Genomic DNA, 14832 nt, shown 5'->3' on the forward strand with positions numbered 1-14832 from the left:
TATTTTTTCTTAAAGATTCAATATATTTCTCATTCAACGCACAACCATTCACAAATCTCTTTCCTGACTATAATCCTCAACGAAATCCGATTGTTCCGGTGCTGGCGCTCCACCCCGAACGCGGGAATTTATTTTCAATTATCCTTGGTACTTAACCTATAATTTAGTAGCACGTGCTATAGCTTCAAGATGATAGCAAATTATAAGAGAGAGTTTATTGGAGATTTTCTCCCAAGAAGTTTTTGCCTCATCAAAGTAGATTCACGTTCGAAAGCCTATTTATTACCCTTACGTCAATTTTAATGGCTTGTCCAGATACATACTGCACACACAAATCCATCAAAAACGATGGGAAAGGAAGTAAATAAGGAGGCACTATTTTTATGACCATGGCGTCGTCGTCTACAATGGATCATGACGACGACGACGTCAACGTCGTCGATGGATGGGAATACGATGATGGGGGGTCGATTGCAAAAGGTATTTATTTCACTGCCTGGAAAAGTTCATCATGTGTTGAAGGTGTGTGCTGCGCATCAGGTGGGCAAACTGTTGAATGTGGGGTTCGGGGGCTGGGGGTGTGCAAAAGGGGTTAATAGTGTTATTACTTAAAATTCATGTCATTAAGGGGGTGGAGTGTTGAGCGACGTTATCGAGCATTCGGAATCGATGGCTGGCGATCGAGTTGAAGGTTCGCTTCTGTTTGTAAAAGTTTTCCTTGCTCAATCTTTGTTTGTTGATTAATATTTGAAAAGAGTTTAAACAAATTAAAAGTAGAATTCAAATAATATGACTGGTAACTAGTTCAACATTTCAAATATTCAAAAAAAGAACACCCCTTAAAAAAGGTTTCCTTAACATTGACGTGGGTGGTACGATTTCCATCGGGTTCTACCCGGACGAAGGGACTCTCGCTGTACCAGTAATAAACTGGAGCTAGCTGGAAAAGGGCAACCGTTCTCGTCATTTGCAGAGTAAGCATCAACCGAATCGGGAAGAAGTGAGAGCAAATGTAATTAAAATCCGGACCGAAATGTGTGAATAAGTTGACTTTATGGCGAGTGGAAACTAATTAAAAGCAACAAAAAAGTGTCAAAAACCCCCAACTTGCCATGGACGTCCTGGACAAGTTGAACATATTCCGGCGACGCCGTAACGGAACCGGTGCCGCAGACCCGGAACCCGCTCCGGCATCGGCGTCCTCGCCCACGATAGTCCTCTCGCCGGCATCGCCCTCGGCCGGCGAGATTTCGACCTGCTCCAGCGGTGAACCAAGTACGCCCCACGGAACGTTGGGCACGGGGTTGAAGCCCAAGAAGAAGGGCAAACGTAAACGCACCGTTTCCGTCGTTCCCATCAGCGAGGTCACGGAGGCGTCGCTGGAGCTATGGCGAGCGCTTCCGCCCAAGATCCGGCAGGACCCCAGCATGGTGTCGTTCCAGCAGGTCGAGCTCGAGCACGCTCGGTTACATGGTGAGTTGTTAGAGAATAAGTTAGTCATTTTAGCTCTCATTTCTGCATAACCCTTGAAGTGTCTCTTCGTTAGTCATGCACGTTACATTCGCTAATTGGAAATGGTGTCATCTTACCGGTTCTATATTTTAATACTCGTCCTATAGCGTTCTTCAGCCATTCGCTGAAGACGCAGAAGATTATCATCAGCACGACCGACGTTGGAGTTGGAATCGTCAATAAAGTGTGAGACTTGATATCCTTGCTCCGATGAAATGAGTTGCATTACATAGGTTAGGGTAAATGAGACTATTTTTGTCACATTTTTTCAGGAAATTTTCATATTAAACCTTGATTTGATTTAAAATTAAATCAAATGTTTCAATTTTAAATTTGTCGTCATAAGTCTTTTATTGCAATTAAAATGTTTATTAGAAATATCTAAAACAGAACCAAAATCGATCCCCTTACCCTGTCAAAGTAACGGGTGAGAAGCTGAAGAAATTAAATTTATCCAATGCAATGTAGGTCGAGTGTGCTCAAGGGGGGTGCCACTAGCCGATGCATTTTTATGCAATGCGATGGAGCTCTATGCGCAATATGTGCATTTTAAAATATTGTTATCGTGTGTCATCTCACCATGCTGTCTGCTTGGAGGTTCATCTTCTTAAGTGATGCGTTACGAGCTGCTTAGAATAGATACTAGGAGATTTAATCAAATTTTGTTTGGTATTGATGTAATTTTTTATTTAATCAACAAAGCATAGGGACCATCCATAAACCACGTGGACACTTTTTTGGGAATCTCGTCCCCCCCCCTTCGTGGACAATTGTCCATACAAAAAAAAATCTTTTTTGTATGGAGCGTGGACAATCGCCATACCCCCCCCCCCCCCCCCCCTAAAGTGTCCACGTGGTTTACGGATGGTCCCATAGCAGAATAAATTGAAAACATCAATTTAACACCAGAGCAATTCTCTACGAAATCGGTCTTTTTTCTTCAATTTTAATTTTTGTATTTTTTAATCCGGCTGAAACTTTTTTGGTGCCTTCGGTATGCCCAAAGAAGCCATTTTGCATCATTAGTTTGTCCATATAATTTTCCATACAAATTCGGCAGCTGTCCATACAAAAATGATGTATGAAAATTCAAAAATCTGTATCTTTTGAAGGAATTTTTTGATCGATTTGGTGTCTTCGGCAAAGTTGTAGGTATGGATACGGACTACACTGGAAAAAATAATACACGGTAAAAAAAAATTTGGTGATTTTTTTATTTAACTTTTTATCACTAAAACTTGATTTACAAAAAAACACTATTTTTAATTTTTTTTATTTTTTGATATGTTTTAGAAGACATAAAATGCCAACTTTTCAGAAATTTCCAGGTTGTGCAAAAAATCACTGACCGAGTTATGAATTTTTTAATCAATACTGATTTTTTCAAAAAATCGAAATTTTGGTCGTAAAAATTTTTCAACTTCATTTTTCGATGTAAAATCAAATTTGCAATCAAAAAGTACTTTACTAAAATTTTGATAAAGTGCACCGTTTTCAAGTTATAGCCATATTTAAGTGACTTTTTTGAAAATAGTCGCAGTTTTTCATTTTTTTAAATTAGTGCACATGTTTGCCCAGTTTTGAAAAAAATATTTTTGAAAAGCTGAGAAAATTCTCTATATTTTGCTTATTCGGACTATGTTGATACGACCTTTAGTTGCTGAGATATTGCAATGCAAAGGTTTAAAAACAGGAAAATTGATGTTTTCTAAGTTTCACCCAAACAACCCACCATTTTCTATCGTCAATATCTCAGCAACTAATGGTCCGATTTTCAATGTTAATATTTGAAACAATTGTGAAATTTTCCGATCTTTTCGAAAAAAATATTTTTGGAATTTTCAAATCAAGACAAACATTTTAAAAGGGCGTAATATTGAATGTTTGGCCTTTGTGAAATGTTAGTCTTGATTTGAAAATTCCAAAAATATTTTTTTCGAAGAGATCGGAAAATTTCACAAATGTTTCATATATTAACATTGAAAATCGGACCATTAGTTGCTGAGATATTGACGATAGAAAATGGTGGGTTGTTTGGGTGAAACTTAGAAAACATCAATTTTCCTGTTTTTAAACCTTTGCATTGCAATATCTCAGCAACTAAAGGTCGTATCAACAAAGTCCGAATAAGCAAAATATAGAGAATTTTCTCAGCTTTTCAAAAATATTTTTTTCAAAACTGGGCAAACATGTGCACTAATTTAAAAAAATGAAAAACTGCGACTATTTTCAAAAAAGTCACTTAAATATGGCTATAACTTGAAAACGGTGCACTTTATCAAAATTTCAGTAAAGTACTTTTTGATTGCAAATTTGATTTTACATCGAAAAATGAAGTTGAAAAATTTTTACGACCAAAATTTCGATTTTTTGAAAAAATCAGTATTGATTAAAAAATTCATAACTCGGTCAGTGATTTTTTGCACAACCTGGAAATTTCTGAAAAGTTGGCATTTTATGCCTTCTAAAACATATCAAAAAATAAAAAAAATTAAAAATAGTGTTTTTTTGTAAATCAAGTTTTAGTGATAAAAAGTTAAATAAAAAAATCACCAAATTTTTTTTACCGTGTATTATTTTTTTCCAGTGTAGTCCGTATCCATACCTACAACTTTGCCGAAGACACCAAATCGATCAAAAAATTCCTTCAAAAGATACAGATTTTTGAATTTTCATACATCATTTTTGTATGGACAGCTGCCGAATTTGTATGGAAAATTATATGGACAAACTAATGATGCAAAATGGCTTCTTTGGGCATACCGAAGGCACCAAAAAAGTTTCAGTCGGATTAAAAAATACAAAAAAAATCGAATGACCGAAATCCTAGAGAACTGCTCACCACAGAGATATTGAAGATATTAGTTGAAGATCCTTTTTTTAAATTTTGACATTTTTTTGGTTCAGGTGGAATAAAAACTTGAAACCCAATTTTGTTTTTAGACATTTAGATTGTTTCAGCTTTAAGGTGAAGCCGTTGATCATTTTCGAAGAGAATTTATCATCACTATAAAATATTCTGTATTAAATTCAATTTAACGAATTTCAGCACCAAAAGGACTCAGCATGTGCCGGTTGTTGCCTTCTTGAAGCCACTGAAAGAATTTTTGATCTAAATCAAATGTGCTTCAAAATTTATATAATTTTGTGGCACAGTCATTGACGTCTTAGTTGGCAATCATTGATTAATGACGATTTCCATAACTTTACAAGGAATGGGATAATCGTTACCAAAAGGAATCAGCATGTGTAGGGCACTATTCTAAACAACTTGTTGAAAGAATTTTGTTAAAATATTGAAAGCGACGCAAAAATTATATCTTTGAACGAAAAATCATGACAATGATGGAAGTCTTCACGTTAAATAATTTAACTGATTCTGTTTGAAAATAAAATCTTTTTAAAATCATTTTTGAAATTTTGGCTAGGGAAAAATAAACTTGGAATTCAACTTGGTATTTCGTCAGCTGTGTGCTATCTTGTGACAACGACCATTTAGTACTTTTCGAGAAAATCGATTTTTAAAGTTCGATGATAAATATTTATAAAACTATGAATGGTAGAGCCAAACTTTTTGAAGCAATCGGTTCGTATACTATCGCTTAACAAACGCTCCAAGTTTCAACTAATTTGGTTACACCAGTCAAAAGATACAGTAAATTATGTAATCTAAAATCTGAAAAGCACGTGTCACAAGTGTGTTTCGAAAGTAAAATTGTACAAACTAAAATAGACATAAATCAATAGTTTAGAAAATGTGTATCAACATAAATTTGTGAAAAACAAGAAAAAATTTCCACATTTTTCAACACCATGTATGACGTGTCACAAGTGTGCACGATCATTTTGATGATAAATTGGTCCATGTCACAAGTGTGTATTGCGATATCCGGGAAACGGAAGCGAGTTTCCAAAATCGGGTTAAAGCATCTTGTAGTGTTTGTTAAGTATAGCAAAAAGTCATCATTAACTCATTTTCGACCAAAATGGTCTATGTCACAAGATAGCGCACAGCAGACGATTTGTAATAGCATAACCTTTAAATAACATGTCGATCAATTTTTAATGCAAAAAATGGAAAAAAGAGAAGATGGGGTACATTTTACCACAATCGATTATTACTGCAATAAGTAAATTAACTTGTGATCGAAATTTTAGTTTTTTTTTTGAGTACGTTTCAAAATTTTATTTAAATTTATGTATAGCATGATGTTGTAGATGACACCTTTTGACCAATATAGAAACCAAATTTCAAAGTATATCTAATTTCTTTTAGTTTGTGTAACGTAGAGTATGTTGTCAAATCAAATCAAATAAAGAATCCTTAGGTATTTCAAACATGATAATCGAATTTTTATACTTTAAAATTACCCGTATTCTCTCTTGGAACAACTTTGAAGTATTTATTTTCAAGAAACTCGCAGTTTGAGTATAATCCGTAAAATATAGTTTTCAATAATGTACAGTTTAGATTAATAATGTACAGTTTAAGTTTTTAATATGTAACAATAAAAATACTAAGTTTTCTCCTATAATTTCGAAAGTATGTTGAAGACTTTTTATTTTATATTTTCGTCTTTTGCTGAAATTTTGCTTGTGAATTTTCTACTTCAAAAAAGCCATCATTATTTTTTTATGCAAGTATCCGTACAATTATGCGAAGCTGGAGTTTTGAATGTCGGAAATTCTGTATCTTGAGAAGAGATTCTCTGATCAATTTGGTGTCTTCTAGGACTTTAAAAAAATATTTATATGGAAAAAATATCCGATTTTGTTTATTTTGCATTTTAAACTTCCCATTCCCATTTTTTTTATTTGTACAAAAAAATTTGAAATGTTTTACGAGACTAACAAAAAACATCTTTTGAAGCCATAGTGCGTAGTGGGACAAAATCTGGTATAGGAGATATGAGTTTTTGAAAAAATCGTGGATCATATCGAAAATCTGGGCAAAACAATGAGTAATGTTTTTTTAAAAGATAAATCGAATTTGTAATCGAAAAGTACGTAACCAATATTTTGATGAAAAAAATCTTTTCGTTATTTATGCATTTTTGAAATATTTCTTGAAAATAAATTATATTTTTCCTGCAATTTTCTCTCTGGATATTTGAAAATCGTGCAAATAAGTTTTTAATACAAAGCCTCACAAGGCATGCGAATCGCTGAAAATGATTTTTTTAAGTGTCACCCAATTTTTAACTGACTTTTCAATCTCAGAATCTATAGGTCCGTTTTCAATGCTTAAAATAAAACTTTTGTGAAATTTTCTGTTTTCTTGATTTCATTTATTTTTCAATATTTCTAATCAAAAGAACAGAAAATGCTGCAACTGCTTTTGTAATTTTAAACAATTAATTCGATTATTTTTTACAGAACTATGGAAAATATCTTAAATTAATCCAAGACTAATGCAAATTATAAATCTAGTATTAGTCCCCTCTCCTTTCAAAAACTGCCCCAAAAATCAATGGACTTTATTCTTTATCGTAAAACTTCGAATGCATTTTCTTGATTTCAAACTAACAAGCTTGTAGGGCGCAGGTCACCAATTTCATTCAAACAATATTTTTATATATATAGGGCACTTTTGATCTCTTATCATAATTTGAATTTTTTGACCGCGGATCGACCAAAGTCAAAAAACTTTAAATAAAAGATTTTGTTCAAAAATCATTTCTATTTTGCAAGTTTTGGACAGTAGCATAACTGAAACAATGTGTTCAAAGATCTGACTTCAAATTTGATTTTTAACGATTTAGTCGGGGATCGAAAAACTACAAATTAATTAGAAGAAAGTTATGAAATTTATAGGTGGAACCGTAAAATCAATGTATAACTTGCAATTAACAGTGGGAAACAATTGGGTAAATTAAAAAAAACTATTCTGAAATTCCATTCATTGTAATAACCTTAGTTTTAATTTGAAAACTTTTTAGTAAAAAAAAGTCAAGGATCTCCGTTTCTAAACGAAAGTCATTTCAATATAATTTTTCATGAAAATATTTGATTTTTCAAATTATGAAGCTACTAGTTCCAAAATATGTGATTATTCTTCGTCTGTCACAACAATGTCTAAAGCTGTTGAAATCATTGCTAAATTTTAATATTTGTATGATGAGCAGTTATATCATTGCGATTGATTCAATCAACTTAATTGCAAAACACACTTTATATAAGTCGTTCTTAGGCGCCACATCCGAACCATCTCTCTACCTTAGTAAATCGCACCAAAACGCAATTCATCTCATCGTCTGCAACGAAACATACACAATTTATCGCAATCACAAGGAGGATGTGCAATTGAGCGGAAGTGGCTGTGCGGAAATTAGAAGCACAATACGAGAATGGAGATCTGGGTCAAACACTCCAGCAGATGATGATGCAAGTGGGTTGGAAATTGAAAGTGCAAGTGTTGTGGGTGATGGTATGAATGTGGAGACTACTTGCCAAGCAAGGCTAGTGAACTTTGAAGAATTTGCTATTTTTTCTAAGTAAGCTGATTGAGTTTTCCAAATTCAATTTTCGTCTCCCTTTGACCGAAGCAACACGTGTGTCAAGTGAGGAAAATTGAATTGCATTCAAAATAAATCTGATTAAGTTTGAGTGCACCTGAACTCAAAGAGAGTACTCCGTCAGGGGAGATGAAATCTGTTTGCTGTAGAAATAATCTCAATGTAACTTTTGTGCTAAATCAACGATGATTTATATGCGACATCTGATTGCTTTTTTGCTTTACTACGCAATTTAGAGTGATAATAGAGCACATTTTTTGGCAAACCACGCGTGAGTATAATTTGAACTTCCAAGCAGACCGAGGCCATTGTGTGTCAATTTTGGGTTCTCATGACATCCGTTTGTGTCCATTCGTGGCTTTTTGTACTTGTTGGATGGATAAAAAAAAACGCCATCTGACCTGTTCCGGGCAAACATTTACTCTCTGAAGAGTCCCCAAATTCACGAGCATCCTAACAAAGAGAGCACCGAAAATTTCTTTGAATTCAAACCCGCTCGAAAAGGTAATCGAGCGTCTTCTTTGACAACTCTGTCAACAAAATCTCCGAGTAGCCTTTTAAATCTCATTTATGATTCAGTTAGTTGAGCTTGTTGTGTTGTTCTTGGCACGTGCTGGCCCGGCCTTTCGATGGCAGCCACATTGATTGATTCTGTTGACACAATGGCTTTTCGCGTGTTGTGCTGAGGAAACGGGTCAAGATTATTACGGGATAATCGAATTAGGGGGACTTGCAAAGCTGAGCGAGAAGCGCGTTAAGTCATGTTAGGTGTCAAATGGGGACATCGAATTTGACACTTGAGTAATACTTACGCAAAAAGACTTTTCTTTGAATATTTTATTTGAATGAATCTTTGTCCATTCCCAATGTTTAAAGACTGATTTAGTTTTTATTTTTTTTAGTTTTTTATTCATGCAAGTCTCAATACAATTATGCGGGTTAATCATACAAAATAGGCATGTCAATATTCAAAAATCTGTATATTTTGAAGGGATTTTCTGATAAATTTGGTGTCTTCGGCAACGTTATAGGATATGACCAGTTCCTGATTAATATGTTTTTATTTGTCACTTAAAGATAAATCCCAAAATCCATGTTTTTCTAATTTTAGATTTTTTTTTAATCTATTGGGGACTAAAAAAAGCATTATTGGCGTTTGGTGGGAAAAAATGTAGACATAATTTCATGAGAACAGTTGTTTACAATGTTGTCAGAAAAAACACATTTTATTTCAAAATTACGTTTGCAATCTAAAGTGACTTTACATAATTTTGGGTAAAGTGCTATGTGATTAACATTTGCAGGTGTTTTTTTAGATACATCTAAGTCGGTGTTTAATACTGGAAAACAGCTTCTTAAATTTTAATTTTAAACTTTAAAATAGATATTTCGTAAACTATTGGTTTGATTTGCAATGTAAAAAATGATCTTTCGTTATATATTTATTTTAAATTATTATGGTTCTCAGCAACAAAAATCCTATCAACAAATTTATTTTTATTTTTTGTGTGCTTCTCGTTTTTATTAAACTGAATTCAGATATTCCGGAAACTTCTAAAAATCCATGTTTTTTTATTTATTCCTTTAATTTAAAAAAGAAGCGATAAATGTAAACAAAACAATATTTTTAATTATAGAAAATAAGTATTTAAAGAAAAAAAAACAACCACGCTATCATTTTAGAATCACATGTCAAAGAATAGTAAGCTTCTTTTTGATATTTTTTTAGTATTATGATACATTTGCTTCGTTTTGTAGCGCGAGAGATATTTAAAGTCGATCGATATTCAAAATTCAATATTATAAAAAAAAGAGCATTTAAGATTTATTTTACTGAAAATGTGTTTTTAAAAATATTTAAGAAAATTCAAAATTGGTAATTCTATTTGAACTTTGAATTTTATGAATTACCTTAAATCTGAAGGTCACGAAAAAGTCAATAGTTGCTTTACAATTTCTTTAAGAGCTTTGGAGATGTGGTGTTAAATTTCACAAAGAAAAGTAAAAAATTGGGACTGATGAGCTTATGAAATTCAAACATTTCAATATGTTTGATTTCATTTTTCTTTAAAAGCTTTAAGGCTAAGGTCATTTTGATTTCATTTGTCTTCCATAAGTTGTGTTGTCTACGGAACTAGGAGGAGTCATGCTTATATTTATCAGAATCTTTATTTTATTTAAGGGAAAAATTTAACAACCTAAATTGAAATATGAATAATTTCCATTTAATGAATCCTAGGCACCATTACTTTTCACATGAAAATGTCACAAGTTTTGTTGATATACCCTCTACTGCTCAAATTATTATTTTTGGATCATTTTTATTTTTTTCCTTTGTCCAGGAAGTAAAGTTGCTACGAAAAACACTCTACTTCTTTGGTTTAATGTCTTTGCTTATTCTTTTTAAAGTATTTTATACGCATTTATCTTGTCTATTTCTTGTTTGACATTGGTAGTTTTAGGCTTATTCATGATCTCCGATTATATCTTTAGTTTATCAGCTGGTTTCTTAATTTTTTTGCACCTTTTTTATTTTTAGAGTTTTTTTTTACATTTCTTATATGAAACATAAGGTTTCAGTCGCAACAAAGTAAGAGACAACCAAAATTACTACATACTTTTTTACATAAAAAGTATAGGATATTCATTAGAAGTATGACCTCAGAAAAATATTATTACAGAAGTTGTTCGGTAACTGGGCGTTGTTAAACTGGGCTGCTTTTAACTGGGCGCTCGATAACTGGGCAGTAGCCCAGTTAAAATGTAGTCAAACGCCAAAAACCAAAACAAACCGAAATGACCGAGGGGTTAATGGATGCAAAAATTATGTTAAGTAAATAAAAAAAACTTTTTTCAAATTTTTATGTAATTTCAAGTAACAATTAAAGAAATATGAAAATTATGCAATGTAAATAAATTTAATCAACATTTTTTTATATTTCATCATGAAAATAAAATGCATCGGTAGTCCCCTCGTTATTTTTCGTTCAGCCCAGTTAGCGAGCAGCATTCGGTGCTGGGCTACGTTCTCAGCCCAGTTACCGAACAAGTACTGTATTTTGTTCAAAACATTGAAAAAGTCACAATAATCACCAAACTCAAGATTTTGTAACACATCATGAGTTACCCTCTATAGTCCTTTTTAAAATTTCAAAATATTGAATCTGATATTATTTTTATGTTTTTTAACAGGCGATGACCACGAGGACTCCTTCCCGGAGATCCAGCCCATGGAGGACGACGTCGAGGAGGAGGAGGAAGAAGAGGACGAGGACAACGGCAACGAGTTCATCACCATCAACGTGTCCAACGAGCACGGCCAGAGCAAGGAGATCGACCACATCCGGGAAAAGAAGGACATCCCGAAGCCGCACGTGCACCACCTGGCGGGTCACTACATCGGAAACATTACCCCGCCGAAGCACGACGAACTCAACGATACCGGCCAGAACCATTTGGATGAGGATCACCCGTTCCGGAAGTACTCGAAGATCATCTGTCTGTTCATTACGTGGCTGTTGATCATTTCATTCCTGGTGGTAAAGGACGAGAAGGTCGTGCTCGCGAAGCACCTGTCGGTTCCGGTGGGCAAGATCAGGCCGTACATTTTGAAGGATCTGCCGGACAGTACGCGGGTGAAGTTTACGTTTGAGGGGACGTTCCTTAGTACGCCGTTTACCAACATTACGGAGAACTATCTGACGTTTTACTTGCAATCGTTGACTTCCACGCTGGACGGAAATGCGAACGAGTCGTACGCGGAGGGTTCGGTGGCGAACATCAGCGACCCGTGGCACATCCCGATTGTCCATCCGTACCTGTTTGATAGTGCGCCGATTATCAAGAAGCAGCACATGTTCGACATCAGCGACAGTAACTTTGAGCGGATTCATCAGCAGAGCAGTGCGGTGCGGTTGATGGTCAAGAGCAACGTCCGGGCTAGCGTTCCGATCGCGGTCGAGTACGATCAGTCGCCGGTAAATCGGGACATTGGGGTGATCTACGCGGCTTTTGTGCTGATTTTCTTGTACGCGCTGATCATTTGGGAGATTGTGCATCGAACGTTTGCGGCCGTGATCGCTTCGACGCTGGCAATCTCCATTCTGGCCGCGCTGAACGATCGACCTACGATGGAGGATGTCGTGGGTTGGATCGACGTCGAGACGATCCTGTTGCTGTTTTCGATGATGATTCTGGTGGCGATCATGGCCGAGACGGGCATTTTTGACTACCTGGCGGTGTACATCTACAAGGTTTGATGGGTTTCTTGGGGAGATTTTTGGATCGATCTTGAGATTTCTTTTTATTGTAGATCACCAACGGCAAGATTTGGAATCTCATTCACTGTTTGTGTATTTGTACTACGTTGATCTCATCCTTCCTGGACAACGTCACAACCGTACTATTGATGGCTCCCATAACTATAAGGTAATTTTCATTTGATCATTTTGATATCATAAGCTCAATTCGATACCGTTTGCAGGTTATGTGAAGTGATGGACATGAATCCGGTGCCAGTGTTGATGGCAATCACCGTCCACGCCAACATCGGTGGAACGATGACCCCGGTCGGAGATCCACCAAACATCATCATTACGTCAAATCAGTACATTTTGAAACACGTAAGATCGCGTCAAAATGACGTCATCTTCTATACTAACATTCCTCCCCTTTCCCAGGGTGTTACCTTCTTGACGTTCTGCGCCCACATGATGGTCGGCGTGATCATCGTGGTCATCACGACCAACATCCACCTCCGGCTCAAGTACAAAAACATCAACAACCTCAGGATGCACGAACCAAAGGACGTGAAGGAGCTGCGACGAAACATCAAGGTTTGGGAGCGGGCCGCCGGCAAGATCCCACCGTACTCCAAGGATGCCAACATTGTGCGCGAGACGCTCATGAAGAAGGTGCGGCTGCTGCGCCACGAGCTGAAGAAGAAGATGACCAAGGCGTTCGTGCCGGAAGATCTGTACCGATCGACGCTGGAGGAGCTGCAAAAGGAGCATCCCATTAAGAACAAGGGACTGCTGATCAAGTCCGGAGTGGCGTGCGCCTTCATCATTGCGCTGTTCTTCCTGGAGTCGATACCGGAAGTGCGTCGGCTGTCCTCGGGATGGGCCGCACTGCTCGGAGTGATTCTACTGCTGATCATCGCGGACAAGTATTTTTTTTCAATATCTAAGGGTTCGTAAACAATAACTCAAACCTAATCTTTCAACAGAAACGACATGGACGCGGTCCTCTCGCGCGTTGAGTGGCCAACGCTGCTCTTCTTCGCCGCCATGTTCACCCTCATGGAAGCGGTCGAGCGGATGGGTTTCATCGACTGGATCGGCCACGTGACCGAGACGATGATCCTGGGCGTATCGGAAGACTTCCGCCTCGCGATGGCCATCATCCTTATCCTCTGGATCTCGGCCCTTACGTCGGCCTTCGTCGACAGCATCCCCGTAACGGCCATGATGGTCAAGATCGTGGTGGCGCTGTCGGAGAAATCGTCGCTTGGTCTTCCCCTGCAGCCACTGGTTTGGGCGCTGGCCTTTGGCCCCTGTCTTGGAGGTGGGTTCCGATTTGGGCTTGCCGGGGTTCATGCACTCACTATCACTCTTGCAGGTAACGGCACGCTGGTTGGAGCCTCCGCTAACGTCATCTGCGCTGGAATAGCAGAACAGCACGGCTATCGGTTCAGTTTCATGGACTATTTTAAGTGAGTTCCATAAAAACCAACAAACATAACCTCAAAATCATAACCAACAACATTTTATTTTTAGACTGGGATTCCCCATCATGTTGGTGAGTGTGATCGTGACGACCGGATATCTGATAATGGCCCACGTGGTGTTTGCCTGGCACTAGATGCACCACAACAGCAGTTGCTAACTATAAATTTGGAGGCATTTAAAAAAACCATCATCGATCTGAAACAAAGCAAAAATAAACACACGAGTGAAGCATAGCTAAAGCAACGAGTGGTGTAAAGTGACACGCAGTGAGGAACAACCGACAAATTTTTCGGTGTACACGTGGTTTTCAAACAATACCAAAACATCCCTAGGATGAGCGAGCGAGAGCGAGAGAGCGCGAGTTGTTTGTAGTTATATTGGAAGTAATATATATTCATATATTGATAATGTGCTAATCAGTGTTTTTCTGCTAATTCTTCTTCTAGTTAGTTTATCCAAAATCACGAAAAAATAAATCAAAAACAATGTTTCTTCTTTGTTTGTAATTCGCATCTATTTGTAACAAGTATGAGATTTTAGTATGATACGAATAAAGTTATAAAATATGAGAATCCGTCCCAATTATTTTATTCGAAATTTTCCACCATAAAAATCGAGTTCGTTTGTTTTATTCAATAAACGATAATTTTGAAAATAACTTCTTAACATTTCGGCAGACGCAAAAATTTTTTTTCACCATTTGTAAGCGAGGCCGTAAAACGCGACTTCTGAAAGGTTAATTTTCTAGTCATTCTTTAATTACGATATGCCCTACATCATCAAAAATGGTGCTTAAAGGTTCATTACAGCACTCAATAGAGTGCTGAAACAATCAAATTTTCAGAACATGTATGTTTTAGTTTTCATGTTGGAAAAACGCGAACGTCAAATAAACTAAATTTTAGTCATTTTGATCATTATGTCATTTTGAGACTTAGGTCATTTTGGTAATTTTGATGATTTAGGTCATTTTGGTCATTTTGTCATTTTGTCATTTTGTCATTTTGGTCATTTTGGTCATTTTGGTCATTTTGGTCATTTTGGTCATTTTGGTCATTTTGGTCATTTTGGTCATT

General features: G+C 36.3%; 1 protein-coding gene across 4 annotated transcripts in view; it reads left to right on the top strand.

The window, feature by feature from the left end:
* LOC120415543 (P protein-like) overlaps positions 1-14328 on the top strand; it is a 38842-nt gene extending 24514 nt beyond the window's left edge. For 3 of the 4 annotated variants that reach the window (XM_039577111.2, XM_039577113.2, XM_039577110.2), the window contains exons 2-9: positions 974-1473; positions 11220-12280; positions 12340-12455; positions 12511-12649; positions 12707-13194; positions 13255-13592; positions 13647-13740; positions 13805-14328. In XM_039577111.2, coding sequence (XP_039433045.1) covers positions 1113-1473; positions 11220-12280; positions 12340-12455; positions 12511-12649; positions 12707-13194; positions 13255-13592; positions 13647-13740; positions 13805-13889 — 2682 coding nt within the window. In that variant the 5' untranslated portion in view covers positions 974-1112 and the 3' untranslated portion in view covers positions 13890-14328. The remainder of the gene's footprint in view (positions 1-973; positions 1474-11219; positions 12281-12339; positions 12456-12510; positions 12650-12706; positions 13195-13254; positions 13593-13646; positions 13741-13804) is intronic. The other variant, XM_039577114.2, reaches the window with a different exon arrangement.
* The last annotated feature ends 504 nt before the right edge of the window (positions 14329-14832 follow it).

Source organism: Culex pipiens, chromosome 2 (genome assembly GCF_016801865.2).
Source record: "Culex pipiens pallens isolate TS chromosome 2, TS_CPP_V2, whole genome shotgun sequence".
Classification (NCBI taxonomy): Eukaryota; Metazoa; Arthropoda; class Insecta; order Diptera; family Culicidae; genus Culex; species Culex pipiens.